This window comes from Mobula hypostoma, chromosome 9, assembly GCF_963921235.1.
Source record: "Mobula hypostoma chromosome 9, sMobHyp1.1, whole genome shotgun sequence".
In the NCBI taxonomy this organism is placed as follows: Eukaryota; Metazoa; Chordata; class Chondrichthyes; order Myliobatiformes; family Myliobatidae; genus Mobula; species Mobula hypostoma.
In genome coordinates this window covers 58,812,848-58,829,992 of record NC_086105.1, presented here as the reverse complement: position 1 = coordinate 58,829,992, position 17,145 = coordinate 58,812,848, and the positions used below count along the sequence as shown (strand labels likewise).

Genomic DNA, 17,145 nt, shown 5'->3' with positions numbered 1-17,145 from the left:
GGTACAAAACTGAAGCAGTACCTCCTGGGTAGCAATCTCTAGATTGCTGCCTGCTGCATGCACCAGTAAGAACAGGATGCTTTGGCTGAGGAACTGGTGCGGGGGATCTCTTCTGAGGAACGTACGACTTGTACAAATGCAATGGGTTACACTTGAACTCAAAGGGGTCCAATTTCCTTGCAGGCAAGTTTGCTTAGAGCTGTCTGTGAGTGTTTGAACTAATTTGGCAGGGGTATGGGAACTGGAGTGATAGGGCTAAGGATGGGGTAGTTGTTTTATGAGATGCTAGCAAGGAGAGGTTGATGACAGGGCAAAACTGCAGTTAACAAGATGTGTTGCAATGTAAAAGGGGGACAAAATTGAAAAGGATGATGAATGCAGGACTGAAGGTGTTGGATTTAAATGCCCGCTGTATACAGAATAAGGTAGGTGAACCTGTAGCAGAGTTACAGATTGGCATGTATGATGTTGTGGGCAGCACTGAATCATATCTGAAAGAAGGTTACTGTATAGCAGGGAGCTTAACATCCAAGGATACACATTGTATCAAAAGGACAGGCAGGCGGGCAGAGGGGGTTGGGCGACTCTGTTGGAAAGAGGTGATATAGGATTGGAAGGTGTAGAATCGTTCTGGGTAGAGCTAAGAAACTGCAAGGGTAAAAAGATCCTGACGGGAGTTATTTACAGACCTCCAAACAATAACAAAATTGTGATCCACAAATCACAAAGGGAGATAGAGAATGCATAGTCATGGGGGATTTCAATATTCAGATAGATTGGGAAAATTAGGTTGGTGCTGGCTACCAAGAGGGGGACTTAGTAGAATTCCTGTGAGAGATGGCACAACTGTGGCTGACAAGCGAAGTCAAAGCCAACATAAAAGTCAAAGACAGGGCATATAATAGAGCAAAAATTAATGGGAAGTTAGAGGACTGGAAAGCTTTTAAAAAACAACAGAAGGCAACTAAAAAAGTCATTAAGGAAAAGATGGATTAAGCTAGCCAATAATATTAAAGAGGATAAGAAAGGTTTCTTCAGATATACAAGAGATGTGAGAGTAGATGAAGCTGGAAAGGTAGCAATGGGGGACCAGTCTTCACTGTGGAAGACACTAGCAGTATTCTGGAACTTCAAGACTGTCGGGGGCAGGAGTTAAGTTGCCATTACTAGGGAGAGTTTGAAAGCAGTTATGTCACCTGGACCAGATGGTCTACACTCCAGGGTTCTGAAAGAGGTGGCTGAAGAGATTGTGGAGGCATTAGTAATTCAAGAATCAATGGATTTTGGCATGGTTTCAGCAGACTGGAAAATTGCAAATGTCACACCACCCTTCAAAAAGTGAGAGAGACAGAAGAAAGGAAATTATAGGCCAGTTAGTCTGACCTCAGTGGTTGGGAAGATGTTGGAGTCGATAGTTAAGGCTATGGTTTCTGGGTACTTAAATAGGCCAAAGTCAAGGAAAATCTAACCTGACAAATCTGTTGTAATTATTTGAAGAACTAACAAGCAGGATAACAAAGGAGATTTGGTGGATGTTGTGTACTTGGATTTTCAGAAGACCTTTGACAAGGTTAAGAACAAGTTAAGAACCCATGGTATTACAGGAAAGATACTAGCATGGATAGAGCACTGGCTGATTGTCAGGAGGCAAAGAGGGGAAATAAAGAGCCTCCTCTGGCTGGCTGCTGGTAACTAGTGATGCACCACAGGGCTCTGTATTGGGACCACTTCTTTTTACATTATATGTCAATGATTTGGATGATGAAATTGATGGCTTTGTGGGCAAGTTTGCAGACAAAACGAAAGTAGTTGGAGGGGCAGGTTGTGCTGAGGAAGCAGAAAGGCTGCAGAAGGACTTAAGACAGATTAGGAAAATGGGCAAATAAGTGGCAGATGGAATACGGTGTTGAGAAGAGTTTGGGTATGCACTTTGATAGAAGAAATAAAAGCATAGACTATCTTCCAAATGAAAAGAAAATTCAAATTTCCAATGTGCTTCTGAGTCCTCGACTCAATGGTGAGGAAGACAAAAGCACTTATCATTCCATTTCGAGGACTAGAATATAAAATCAAGTATGTTATGTTGAGGCTTTATAAGACACTGGTGTGGCCTCATTTGGGAGTATTGTAAGCAGTTTTGGGCCCTTATTTGAGAAAGGAGGTGCTGACATTGAAGAGGGTTCAAAGGAGATTCACAAAAATGATTCTGGGATTTTAAGGCTCATCATATGAGGAATGTTTGATGGCTCTAGGCCTGTACTCACTGGAGTTCAGGAGAACGAGGGGGGATCTCATTGAAACCTTTTGAATGTTGAAAGGCCTTCATAGAGTGGATGGAGAAAGGATGTTTCCTATGGTGGGGAGACTGACCAGAGGATACAGCCTCAGGATAGAGGGATGTCCATTTGGAATGGAGATGAAGAGGGATTTCTTTAGCTAAAGAATGGTGAATCTGTGGATTATGTTGCCACAGGTGGCTGTGGAGACCAAGTCATTAGGTATGTTTAAGGCAGAGGCTGAGATTCTTGATTAGTCAGGGCATGAGTCAGGACATGTGTAGAAGGCAGGAGATTGGGCCCGAGACGGAAATGGATCAGCCATGATGAAATGGTGGAGCAGACTTGATGGGCCAAAGGGCTTAATTCTGCTCCTATGTCTTATATATGTAAGTGAAGCCAAGGCACCCATTTTCATTTAAAAATCCACTATAAATCCCAACTTCTACGGTCTGTAAAGATTAGTCTAAATACCTTAGCTGCCAGAATAAAGCACACATACAGGATTCAACTCAGCCAGGTCCATTGCAATACAATTCCTGTTTGGAACTTAGCATAAATCATTTCACATCACAAAGAATCCCAAAAGAGTTGCATATAAAAAGGCAATTACGTTGAATTTAAGGCTGTTGTATTTAAAAGTTAAATATTCCAGATGCTGAATAAGTCCTCAAAGTTTCATCGACTGAGCTCCGATCTTCATTGCATTTTCTATCCGTTTATTACCACACTAGTAGTAATGCAGACCCAACTGATTTCTGTATTAATCAAGAAATCACAAGAAAGCAGCATCCATCAAAGACCCAACCATCCAGTCCATGCCCTCTTCTTGCTATTATCATCAGGCAGGAGGTACAGAAGCCTTCGGTCCCCACCAGCAGGTTCAGGAACAGTTATTACCCTAGCACCATCAGTCTCCTGAACTGGTGTGGATAATTTCACTCCCCACAACTCCAGACTGATTCTACTACCCACAGAGACACTTCCAAGGACTTTACAATTCATGTTCTGAGTATTTTTTTATTTGCACAAATCTTTTACACATTGGTTATTTGTCAGTTTTATGCAGGTTTTTTTTGTAAATCCTTATTTCTTTATTTCTTTATTTCTTTATTTTCCTGTAAACACTTGCAAGAAAATGAATCTCAAGGTAGTATATGGTGACAGAGACAGTAAATACATATATGTATTTTGATAATAAATGTTACTTTGACTTATTTTTCTTGCATCAAGTTCCAAAGTACAGGATAGCAAACACCTTAAATTAAAAGGATTGAGAGATTTCTTTATTCAGTTTAAGGGATGTGAGTGTTAACAGTAGGTCAATATATACTGCGTTGGAGAAGGTGGTGGCAAGCTGACTTCCCAAATTATTAGTTGTAGGATTAACACAATTGAGTGGCTTGCTGGGCCATTTTAACGGGCTGTTCAGAGACAACCACTCTGCTGAGGATCTGGAGTCACCAACACACCATACAGCATAACGGCAGATTTTTACCTAATGGGCCCTGATGAAACAAAATGGCTTTTGACAATCCAGTGGCTCTGTGCTTTCCATTATCGAAGCTAGTTTTGCTTTTATTAATATTAGATTATTTAATTAGCTGAATTTAATGTCCTCACCTGCTATGGTGGGATTTGAATTCCCGTCTCTGGATTGTTGGTCCAAGCCTCTGGTTTACTTGCCTGCATGTTAACCGCAGGACCCAAGCTGCATATCGTAAAATAAACCCAATAAAATCAGCTGCTCAGCCATCCAAGCTTTAGACACAGTTACGCAGTGGGAAAATGGAGCAATTATTTCACAGCATTTGGGAGGCCTTTGTGTTACAATTGATTTCTTCGACCCTGTCCCCACCTCCCTTTACAGCACTGCCACCTTGTTTGAATGTGGTTACGATCACAAGACACAGGAGCAGAATTAGGTCATTTGGCCCATGCAGTTGGTTCCACCATTCCATGATGGCTGATTTATTACCCCCCTCAACCTCATTCTCCTGCCTTCTCCCTGTAACCTTTAACACCCTTACTAATTAACAACCTATAATGAAAGGCAAGGCAAGGTAGCTGCAGACACTGGGTAGCCAACCCAGACAAGCGAGGCTTGTAAAGAGCAGTTTCTCCTTGCACATCACGGGGCCAGGGACACAACTTGCTGGCTGAGACCGAGGTAAGGAAGGCAAATGCAGTGTTAGCATTCATTTTGAGAGGACTAGAATATAAAAGCAGGGATGTGATGCTGAGCCTTTATAAAGCATTGATGAAACCACACGGAGTATTGTGAGCAACGTTGAGCCCCTTATCTAAGAAAAGATGTGCTGACATTGGAGAGAATCCAGAGGAGGCTCACAGGAATAAAAGTGTTAATGTATCAGGAGCGTTTGATGCCTCTGGGCCAGTACTTGCTGGAGTTTAGAAGAATGAGGAGGGATATCATCGAAAACTATCAAATATTGAAAGGCCTAGTTAGAGTGGATGTGGTGAAGATGTTTCCTATAGTAGGGGAGTCTAAGACCACAGAGGGCACAGCCTCTGAATAGGACATCTCTTTAGAACAGTGAAGAGAAAGGATTTCCTTAGCCAGAGTTTGTCGAATCTGTGCCACAGACAACTGTGGAGGCCAAGTCACTGGGTACATTTAAAGTGGAAGTTAGAAGATTACAGGGAGAAGGCAGAATAATGGCGTTGAGGGAATTAATAATGGTGGAGAAACTTGACGGCCTGAATGGCCTAATTCTCTCCCATGTCTTATGGTCATTCAGCATACCAAACATATAGTCAAAGCAAAGGGACAAGGAAAAAGGGCCAGTAACATTAATGAAGGATCCCACCCACCTACTCAAGGATTGTTTGACCCACTCCCGTCAGGGAGAAGGCTATGTAGCATCTATGTCAGGACCACCAGACTCTAGAATATTATACTTTCCCCAAGCGGAAAGGCTGATCATCACCTCCAGCCACCATCTCACCCCTCCACAACCACTGGTCTATCATTTCCTGTCAGTCACCTTATGTACAGACACTCCTGTGCCCAGCTTCACTCTATGGATATTAGCTATCTTATGCATTTATATTCGTTGTTGTTTTCATTATGGTGTTCTTTATCTTATTTTTTTTGCTGCATCAGATCTGGAGTAACAATTATTTCTTTCTATTTTACACTTGTGTTCTGGAAATGACATTAAACAATCTTGAATTACCTCACTAACTCAAAGTATCATCTGTTTGCATCTTCAATTTATTTTTAACACCTGCACTGTGAATGGTGATTGATCGTACATAAAGTGGATTTGAACCTACACAGCTTACCAAGTGGTTAATATCTGCAGCTGCTAATCAATTCTGTATAAAATAGCATTTTTAAAATTCTGACTTCAGAACAGGGTGGTGACTGGGACCATGCTGAACAGGAAAGCACTGCCACCTTCAATCCAGGGGCACCTGATTTAATTGCAATTCCTCCACTGGCTTGAGATCAAATATATGTCTCCTCTATTCCTTGGAGTGCAGGAGACTGAGCGGTGACCTTATAGAAGTGTATAAAACTATGAGGGTCATAGAGAGGGTGAAGGCACAGTCTCTGACCCAGGGAAACAACATTAAAAGCCAGAGGGCATGGGTTTATGATGACAGGTGAAAGATTTGTAGGGACAGCTTCTTCCCACAAGGCAAATATATGGCCAGAGAAAGTTGTAGGGGAGGTATATTAACAACATACAAAAGATATTTGGATAAGTACATGAATGGGAGGGATTTAGAGGGATATGGGCCAAACACAAACGGAACTAGCTTAGTTGGCACCATGGTCAGCACAGATGAGTTGGGCTGGAGGGCCTTTTTCCATGCAGTACGACTATGACTAAACAGCTCAACATATGCTAGGCTTAAATCAAGTCCTTGAAGCCTTAACTATAGAGCTATTTTGTAATTCTAATCACGCCAATACCCTCTTTATTCCTGCCTCCAACCAATACCATCACACAACCACCCTTCTCCAATGCAGAAAAGGATCTATAACATGCATAAATTCCAACTGACAGGAACAGTACTAAGTGAACATTTTTGAGAATTTATATTCTCCCTTTGCCAATACACCCATTGTGTCCTCTAATGAAATTGGATGGAATCACTTGGCTCCTGAACGAGCATAACTTCACTCACCTCAACACAGAACAGATTCCACAACCAAATCTTGTGTGATAGCTTAGTTGCAGTAGAACAGAGAACAGTACAGCAGTAGACAGGCTATTTGGCCTGCAATTTTGTGCTGATCCTGATGCCAATTTATATTAAATGTCCTCTTCCTGTGTATCATTCATATCCCTCCATTCCCTTTGTATTCACGTGTCTATCTAAAAGCCTCTTACATCTACCAAACTACCTGCTATCAGGCACCTACCACTCTCCATGTAAAAAACTTGCCCCTTACATCACCTTTAAACATCCCCCTCTAACCTTAAGAGCATATCTTCCCTCCGGTGTTTGACATTTCTATACTGAAGAAAAAATTCTGAGTTTCTATATTAATAGTTCATACAAAAAATGCAAAGGAATAATATTAGATTTTTAAATCAGTGACTTGTTGACATCATTTATCAGGAAAAGTTAGTTCCACGTTAGATTTGTTGGCTTGTGATTGGTTTAAAGGCACATACATTTGTCCAGGTACATTGAAACCTATCCAGTATTGAAAGGCCTAGATAGAGAGGACACTGAGGATGTTTCCTATCGTGGGTGAGTCTAGAACCAGACAACATGGCCTCAGGATACAAGGTCATCCCTTTAGAATAAGAGATGGAGGAATTTCTTTAGCCAGAGAGCACTGAATCTGTGGAATTCATAGCTGTAGACAGCTGTGGAGGCCAAGTCATTGGGTATATTTAAAGCAGAGGTTGATAGGTTTTTAATTAGTAAGGGCATTAAAAGTTAAGAGAAGGGAAAACAATGGGGTTGAGAGGGATAAATCAACCATGATGGAATAGCAGAATGGACTTCTTGGGCCGAATGGCCTAATTTTACTCCTGTGTCCATGAGATATCCCCCTCATTCTTCCAAACTCCAGAGAGTACGGGCCCAGAGTCATCAAACACTCCACAGACATTAAACTTTTCATTCCTGGAATCATTCTGTGGAACCTCCACTGGACTCTCTCCAATGTCAGCACATCTCTTCTTAGGTAAGGGCCCAGAATTGCTCACAATACTCCAGATGTGGTCCAACCAATGCCTTATAAAGCTTCAGCTTATATTGTATGCCTTATGCAGTGATGTTTATGTTATTGGAGCAGTAATTCATAGATCTAACTGAATGATTTGGACAGAAATGTTCAACTGTGGCATTTAAATTTGGTTAAACAGAAATTAAAATGATATCAATCAAACCACTGGATAGGCACCATCTGGTTCACTGTTGTCTTTTAGGGGGTAAAAACCCATCATTTTACCTGCCACAGTGAAATGGTGGACTCTTAACTGCAGGATGCCAGAGGCTAGTACTCAATTCAAGGAGAGTAAATAAGAACGGTGGTAAATCCCACATCCCGTGGATGAATAAAGTACCTGCTCTGTAATATCTGTCAATCCCATGAGAGGCATAAATCTGCGTGGAAGATGCAAAACCTAGATGCAATAATATAGTGTTTCCAGACTACACTGAGATAAAGTCATGAACAGTATTATCTTTTAGCATTCCGGTTTTATATAATATGCTCAAGAGACTGGGAAAAAAAATACCATGCAACCACAGACTGTCCATGCATTTCAATGCTTAATTGAATGCTATCTCATGTGAATTGAATCTGCACTACTTTCTTATTAAGAATCCTACTAAATTACAGCATTAAGATAAATCCAACCCACCCAGAGCAGCGCTAAATAAGCATCAGATAGGTACCCTAAAAATTTGTGGACGACTTAGTGGTATGCTATGATTATGAAGAACAAAATCACGTTACATAACTTTACTATCTTTTTATAGTATGCAAAACTCTTTTACACAATACTACTGCATTCATGTGGTAATAACTGCACTTCATAAAGCAGAAAGGCCATAGTATAAAATGATATGGCTGAACATTCCTTCATATGTGAACAAAACAAATTCCCGGTAACGGACATTAAACATAACCAAGTAACAACTGTATGTTCCCTTTATAGTTGGAAGCAGTTTACCAACTCATGGAATGCTTAAGAGCCCATATTAAAAATAACTTTGATGAAAAACCTTATCTTTTTCCTGCCTCTACAGATGCTGTCCGGTCTGCTGAGTATTACCCGCTATTTCTCTTCTGTTTTAAGTTTCCAGGATTTGCAGCATTCTGCTTTTGAAAATAGCTTCCGTTGAACTTAATCATAAATTCTGAGAGTTATATTCATGATTTGGAAATAACCTGGCAGCTCCACAATCTTACACAATTAGATTCTATAGCTGGACAATGGCTAAATAATAGGTGAAAATCTAAGTTTCTGTCTTGGAGATGAGATAACACTCAATTCATTTAACACAATCAAGCTATTCCTCTAACTCAACTCCCCTTTGTTATCCAATACCCAAATGCCCCGTTTTGATCACAGCTTGCTGGGTTTCTGTATTTCAAAAACCTGCCCTCTGAAAAGCCCCCTGAGTTACTCCATTAAAGGGCAACAAAACCCAAAAAATGTCACAATCCTCTGAATGAAGGAATTTCACACAATCCCTTTATCTTGCGATGATGACCTCTATTTCTAAACTCACCAACCAGGGAAAACAGCCTTTTGACATTTGCTATGAATCATATAAAATTCTTAGATGCCCTGACAATGAGATCACTGCTTGTTCTTCTAAACCAGAGAATATAAACCCTTTCTTTCTATGCACTGTCACAGAATAAAGAGGCTATTAACTTTAATCCGCCTCTGCTCTAAGTCCTCTGGCTCCATTTTAACAAAACCCATACATTCAAAAACATCAGGCACTAAATTAAAACATCATAAATTAGGAGAATCAAAGGCAGCAATAATTTACAATTACATATTTTGTATCACTGGCCGTTCCAGGATATATAAACAATAGGTTATAAATAATGATAAAATGTCCGCATCACGCTGTCCAATAATGAAATTCATTAAATCTTCTTCCTGGAGAATACTGATTGAATGTTCCATGTCGATTCATTCTGCTGAGTTTATAGTTTAAGACACTCCAGCATCTAATAAGCTATTCAGATATTTGCAATGGACAGAGATTTTGCTTTCCATTTTCCATTCCTGTATGCTAGATTACAGCGTAGTGTTTTTCGAACCTACATGGGATCAAAAATTAAAAATAATGTTATTTCAAAAGAAATGAATAGAGAAAAAACTGTTCTCACAAGTGAATGATTCTAATTATATAGCACACAGAACAATACAGCACAGGAACAGGCCCTTTATGCCAAACCAATTAAATTAGTAACAAATGGCTAACTAAACTAATCCCTTCTGCTTACACAATGTTCCTACCCTTCCATTTCTGTCACATTCATGGGCCATCTAAAAGTCCCGAATTTAACTGCCTCTACCACAACCCTAGGCAGCTTATTCCAGGCACCCACCTTCTGTGTAAATACTTGCTCCTCATCCTCTCTGAACCTACCCCCTTCCACATTAAACGCATGTGCTCTGGTATTAGACATTTCAACCCCGGGAAAAAGATACTGTCTACTCTCTGCCTCTCATAATCTTATAAGCCTCATATCAGATCTCCCCTCAGTCTCTGCCACTTCAGAGAAAACAACTCAAGCTTGTCCAACCTCTTGTTATAGCACATGCCCTCTAATCCAGGTAGCTTCTTGGTAAACATCTTCTACACCCTCACCCTTCCTTGACATCCGACCAGAATTATATGCAATACTCCTAATGCGGCCTAATTAGAGTTTTATAAAGCCGCAACATAACTTCCTCACTTTTGAACTCAATGCCTCAACTGATAAAGGCAAGCATGTTACATACCTTCCTAACCACCCGATCAACCTGTGTAGCCGCTTTCTGGGAGGTATGAATCTGGGCCACAAGGTCCCTCTGCTCAAAAACACTGTTAAGAGTTTTGTCCTTAACAATGTACTGTCTCTTTACATTTGGAAAAAAATATATAGAGAAAACAAAAACTCCTGTGATTTACCCCAAATGATTGAATGATAACTGATAATTTTATATGTTAAAATGATCAGATGCTGACAAAACCTATGAGGACAGGTGCAATTCAACCCAATGGCCAAAAGTGACATTTTGATACATCTCCTAATGATCACATTGCAATGAACTGCCTGAAATTAGAACTTCACAAATTGTGATAACTTTACACAAAGCAAATATAAAAAAAATGACAGCTAAATGTACATTACAGTGCATTTATTGAATATATAAATTATCATATTTGCTTCAAGAATGGTGAAATAGTTATTGAGCAGTCTGATGGAATCAGAATAATGATACTACTTATTATATTATTCTTCCATGTTCCACTCCTCTGTCCCATCAGATTCCTCCTTCTTCAGCTCTTTATCTTTTCCACCTACTATTCTTATTCTGGTTTCTGCACCTCCTCCCTACTCATCCACCTTCCCCCTCACCTGGCTTCACATCACTCTTCAACTTCTTTATTCTGGCTTCTGCCCCTTTTCTTTTTAGTTCTATTGAGGGATCTTAGCCCAAATCATCGACTGTATATTCCCCTCCATAGATGTTGCCTTACTTGCCGAGTTCCTCCAGCATTTTGTGCTGCTCACCGAATCTCACTTTTGTGGAGGAGGCTATTTGAACAGTGCAGGATTTACCCACAAACTAGTAAATGTTGTCCTTTACAATTCCCTTTTGAAAGTTAGCACTGAATCTGCTCTCACTGCATTCCAAACCACTGCAGCTGAATGTGTGTAAAAAAATACACTCAGTGACCACTTTATTAGGTGAACCTGTATATCCGTGCATTAATGCAAATATCTAATCAATCACGTGCTGACAACTCAATGCATAAAAGCATGCAGACATGGTCAAGAGGTTCAGTTGTTGTTCAGACTAAACATCAAAATGGGGAAGAACTGTGATCTGAGTGACTTTGACCGTGGAATGTTTGTTGGTGCCAAATGAGGTAGTTTGTGCCTCTCAGAAACTGCTGACCTCCTGCGATTTTCACACACAGCAGTACCTAGAGTTTACAGAGAATGGAGCAAAAAACAAAAAAACATACAGTGAGCAGCAGTTCTGTGGGCAAAAATGCCTTGTTAATGAGAGGTCAGAGGAGAATGGCCAGATTTGCTCAAGCTGACAGGAAGGTGACATTAATTCAAATAACCGCATGTTACAACATAGAAAACACAATACAGGCCCTTCAGCCCACAATGCTGTACCAAACATGTAATTACTTTAGAAATTACCCAGGGTTACACATAACCTTCTATTTTTCTAAGCTCCATGTACCTATCCAGGAGTCTCTTAAAAGACCCTATCATATCCCTCTCTACCACCATTGCCGGCAGCCCATTCCATGCATTCACCACTCTCTGCGTAAAAAACTTACCCCTGACATCTCCTCTGTGCCAACTTCCAAGCACCTTAAAACTGTGCCCTCTCATGCTAGCCATTTGAGCCCTGGGAAAAAGCCTCCGGCTATCCACACGATCAATGCCTCTCATCAACTTATACACCTCTATCAGGTCACCTCTCATCCTCTGCCGTTCCAAGGAGAAAAGGTCGAGATCACAACCTATTCTTATAGGGCATGCTCCCCAATCCAGGCAACATCCTTGTAAATTTCCTCTGCACCCTTTCTATAGTTTCCACATCCTTCTTGTAGTGAGGTGACCAGAACTGAGTGCAGTACTCCAAGTGGGGTCTGACCGTAACATGTCGAAACTCGAAGTGGATGGGCTATAGCGGCAGAAGACCACTTTTAAGACCACCTCCTGTACATATTAAGATGGCTACTGAGTGTAGTTCCCCATCCCTACTTCCATTATTAATCATCTTAAAATTTGGTTACAGGCTCACTTGCCAATGGAAATAATTTATAATTGTTAACTGCAGAAATGTGTCGAATCTGGAATGTTTAATCTCTCCATAACATTCTCTGCTGTAACAACAAAGCAGATGATTGAGTTCAAGAGCTGTGAGGTAATATTCCAGCCCTACAAAACTCTGGTTAGACCACACTAGAATGTTATGTTCAATTCTAGTCGCCTCATTATAGGAAGGATGTGGAAGCTTTACAGAGCGTACAGAAGAGATATTGCTACTATGATTTACTATTTCTTAACCATTTTTACTAGTTAAATAAGCATGTGCACTACTTATTTAATACATATATACACACACACTATTCATTATTATATAGTGTTTTGTATGTATTGCACTGTACTGCTGCCCCAAAACAAATTTCATGACATTTCAGTGATAATAAACCTGATTCTGATTCTCAGATTTACCAGAATGTTGCCTGGGCTGGAGGGCATGTCTTACGATGATTGTCTAAGTGAGCTGGGGCTTTTTTCTTTGGAGTGAAGGAGGATGAAAGATAACTTGATAGAGGTGCACAAGATGATTGATAGGGTGGACAATCAGAAACTTCATTGCAGGGAAGAAATGGCTAATACGAATGGACATAATTTTAAGGTGAACGGAGGAAAGTATGGAGGGATGTCAGAGGTAAGTAGTTTACTCAGAGTGGAGGGTGCACAGAATGTCCCGCCAATGGGATGATGGTAGAGGCAGATACATTAGGGGAATTTAAGGATATTTTAGATAGGCACATGGACAAAAAAAAGGAGGGGTGTGTGGGAGGGAAGGATTGGATTGATCTTTGCACAGGTTAAAAGGTTGGTACAAGGTCATGAGCCAAATGGCCTGTACTGTGCTGTAATTTTCTATATTCTACGCAACACTGCAGGCTCTCTGGTCTATTAACTGAAGTCAATTATCTCTGTCAACTCTCCCTCTTCCGACTCCTGGCTAAGAGAGGATGCAGAGCTGGACACAGCATTTCAGAGGAGCTCCAGCCTGTATGGTAAACCTCCACACTGGTCTCAGGGAACTAATGATCTCAGACAGCCAACTGGAGATCATACATGTCCTCTTTCTTAAAAAAAAAGACCAAGAATAAATTTACGAGGATGTTGCCTGGATTTGAGGACCTGAGTTATAGGGGGGTTGAATAGGCTAGGACATTTTCCCCTAAAGCGTAGGAGAAAGAAGGGAGATTTGATAGGGATATACAAAATTATGAGAGGTATATGGCGACACTAGAACTAGTGGTTATGGGTTAATGGTGAAATATTTAAGGGAAATCTGAAGGGGAACTTCTTCATCAGAGGGTAGTGCAAACAGAAGTAGTGCATGCGGGTTGGATTGCAAAATTGGAAGACAAATTTGGATAAGTACATGAATGGGAATGGTACAGAGGGCTTTTGTCCAGGCCGATATGATCAGGCAGAATAACAGAACAGCATGGACCAGACAGGCTGAATAGTCTGTTTCAATGCTGTGATGCTCAATACCTCTGAATGCACTGTCTGACACAAGTATAATGGACATTAAGCATCTGCACACTTTTGTTAAGTACAGATACAAGACACCTCTCAAGGAATACATCAGATAACCACCAATATAGTGGAGCACTTGGTCAAGAGGAAGATACTTTAAAATACAGACACAAGGAAACAAAAAGTGAAGACTGAACTCAGGAGTACGTTACACATTAAAAATAAATTATTGTTTGTAATGAATGAACTCAGAATGTTTCACTTTTATAATGTGCATTTAATTCAGACTAACCCAGAATCATGTATAAGCAATGATTCTAACTTCTTTCCCTTCTTTTTATGGTCAGATTTATTGTCATATGACTGTACATATGTGCACAGCTAAACGAAACAATGTTCCTCAGGAACCAAAGTGCAAAACACACTGACATATCTCACATACAGCTCATAAAATGATATTAACATAAAAAGTATCCTGTAGATGTACTAAGTTGATATAAAGTGCATACATGACATACACAACAGTATACTGCTTCTTGTTCTGTCATAAGTAATGTGTACTTGGTAGCAAGGTGTTTCGAAGTCTCACAACCAAGGGGATAAAGCTGTTATCCAGCCTAACAGTCCTGGTTCTTACACTGCAGTAGCTTCTCCCTGACGAAAGGAGGTCCTGATGAAAGGTTTCAGCCCAAAATGTCAGCTCTTCATCCCTCTCCATGAATGCTGCCCTACCTGCTGAGTTCCTTCAGCATTGTATGCGCTCATCTGGATTTCCAGCATGTGCGGAACCTCGTGTATTTAAGCAATTATTTAAATACCCATAAACCCCAATCTTGAATTTTACAACTCTTTTAAATGTGCGTGCACCTCACTCAGTAAAAGTGTCTCCAAATTCACTCCTCACAAGAACTGTCTAAACCTACCCAAACCTGAAGAGAAATAGACTGAATCAGTCCCACTTTATACCTGACAATGTTATAACTTTTCATTGACACACTGTATATCTATCAATGCCCATTTTATTAGGTACTTCTGTACACCTGCTCATTAATACAAATATCTAATCAGTCCATTCTGCACTAGCAACTTAATGCATAAAAGCATGCAGACATGGTCAAGAGGTTCAATTATTGTTCAGACTGAGCATCAGAATGGGGAAGAAATGTGATCCAAGTGTCTTTTCATGGTCAAAGCTTGCTGCTGCCAGAGTATCTCAGAAACTGCTGATGTCCTGAAATTTTCATGCACTAGTCCTTTTGAGTTTACAGAGAATGGTAAAAATAAATCCTGCGTGCAGCAGTTGTGAGGGGTGAAAGCACCCTGTTAATGAGAGAGGTCGGAGGAGGATGACCAGACTGGTTCAAGCTGACAAGAAGGTGACGGTAACTCTAATAATAAAACATTGCAACAGTGGTGCGTGGAAGAGCATCTCTGAACTCACAACATGTCCAACCTTGATGCGGATGGGCTACAGCACCAGAAGCCCAGGAGCGTCTACTCAGTGGCCTCATTGAGGCAGAAAGTATCTAATAAAGTGGCCATTGAGTATCTATTATTTAATATTGATATATACATAATATCTATTATATATTATGTAAGTGCATATATTATATACACATTAGAGATACTGTATATGTAAAAGATAATGTATATATATATTAACATTAGAATCAGTGAAAAGTTACAACACGCACTGCTGTTATAAGTTTAATAAAATAATCCGTAGCTAAAGTTCCTGGGAATTTCATTTCAGTACACTCTCAGTAATTTAACCCGAGGACGGCTGATGTTCTAAACCGAGCACAGATGCCAGAACAATGGGATTGGGGAAGAGTTGCCTCTTGGACCAGTTTAGAAAAAGGGGAGGGGAGGGGTGCCTCACCTCTGCAGGGCCGGGGTGAGAGGCATCACGCCGCGTTGTGGATGCCCACGCCGATGCCCCGTTGAGCCAGCTTCTGTCGGCTGGACTGCACAGCTTCCATGGCCCGCCGGTTCTGGTACTGCACCATACCCAGGGTGATAAGGGCGTTCCAGCCCGCGTCCTGCGGGCACCGAAAGTCCAGCTCCCTCCGGTCGGCCATCACCACTGTGAAGTACACGTACTTGCCCTTCCTCTCCACGCAGTCCACCGTCTTCATGTCGCCGAAGCGGAGCTGCTTGGCCCCGCTGCCGCTGACGCCGCTCTGGTGCCGGGACACCTCCAGGTATTGCCGGGGACGGAGCAGCAGAAGCCCCTCCTCGGTTAGGACACAATGCTTCTTCTTCCAGAGCTGGAGCAGACCCTCACTCCTCTTCTGTAGTACGCCTTCCTTCATCACCTCCCCGCTGCCCTCCAGCATGCTGGCCACCCGGTCTGAGAAGGGGAACGCACTGGGCTCTGTCTGCCTCTGCCGCTCTCCGCAGCACCCTCGCTCCTCGCTCCCGCTCCCTGGCCGGACCACGCTCCCTGTCCCCGTCCCCGTCCCTGTCCCTGTCCGGCGCTCTCTGCTCCCGCCCGCCGACGGCAGTGGGAACTGCAGCCGACCCATTGGTTTTCACACGTGTGCGGCGCTCGCCTGAAACAAAAGGGGTAGCGGTGCTTAGCAATGGTTACTGGAAATTGCTCCGTTATTGTCACATGTATCGAGGCACAGTGTAAAGCCCGTCTTACATTCTGTTCCTACAAATCAAACCATTACACAATGCACTGATAAACACGGGACAGTCTGCAGATGCTGGAAATCAAAAGCTACACACACAAAATGCTGGAGGAACTCAGCAGGTCAAGTAGCATCCATAGACATGAATAAACAATTGCCGTTCAAACCAAGACTCTTCTTCAAGACCGACAAAGAAAGGGGGCGGGGTGGAAGAAATGGACGACGCCAGAATATGAAGGGTGTGTGTGGGAGGAAGGGTGGGGGAGGACGGTAGCTCGAAGGTGATAGGTGAAGTCAGGTGGGTGGGTGGGAAAGGTCAAAGGCTGGTGAAGAAGGAATCTGATAGGAGAGAGTGGACTTGAGGAGAAAGGGAAGGAGGGGGAGACCAAGGGGGAAGTGATAGGCAGGTGAGAAGAGGTAAAAAGTCAGAGTGGGGAATAGAGGAAGTTTGGAGTGCGGAGAAATTTTATGGGAAGGAGAAAAGCGATATTTGTTCCATCAGGTTAGAGGCTACCTAGTGGAATATAAGGTGGTGCTCCTCCACAATGTGAGTGGCCTCATCTTGGCACAAGAGGAGGCCATGGACCGACAGGTTAACCTGCAGGTTGAGTCGGTTGTGAAGAAGGCGAATGCAATGTTGGCATTCATTTCTAGAGGTATAGGATATAAGTCGGGATGTGATGTTGAGGCTCTATAAGGCACTTGTGAGACCACACGGAGTACTGTGTGCAGTTTTGAGCTC

The 17,145-nt window shown here is 41.8% G+C and overlaps 1 protein-coding gene across 1 annotated transcript; it reads right to left on the bottom strand.

The window, feature by feature from the left end:
* Nucleotides 1-3,287: 3,287 nt before the first annotated feature.
* On the bottom strand, nucleotides 3,288-16,213 carry phlda1 (pleckstrin homology-like domain, family A, member 1). The gene is made up of 2 exons (XM_063058351.1): nucleotides 15,647-16,213; nucleotides 3,288-9,555 (listed from the first exon to the last, which is right to left on the bottom strand). The coding sequence occupies exon 1, from the start codon at nucleotides 16,101-16,103 to the stop codon at nucleotides 15,672-15,674; it is 432 nt and encodes a 143-aa protein (XP_062914421.1). The 5' UTR covers nucleotides 16,104-16,213; the 3' UTR covers nucleotides 3,288-9,555; nucleotides 15,647-15,671.
* Nucleotides 16,214-17,145: the final 932 nt, after the last annotated feature.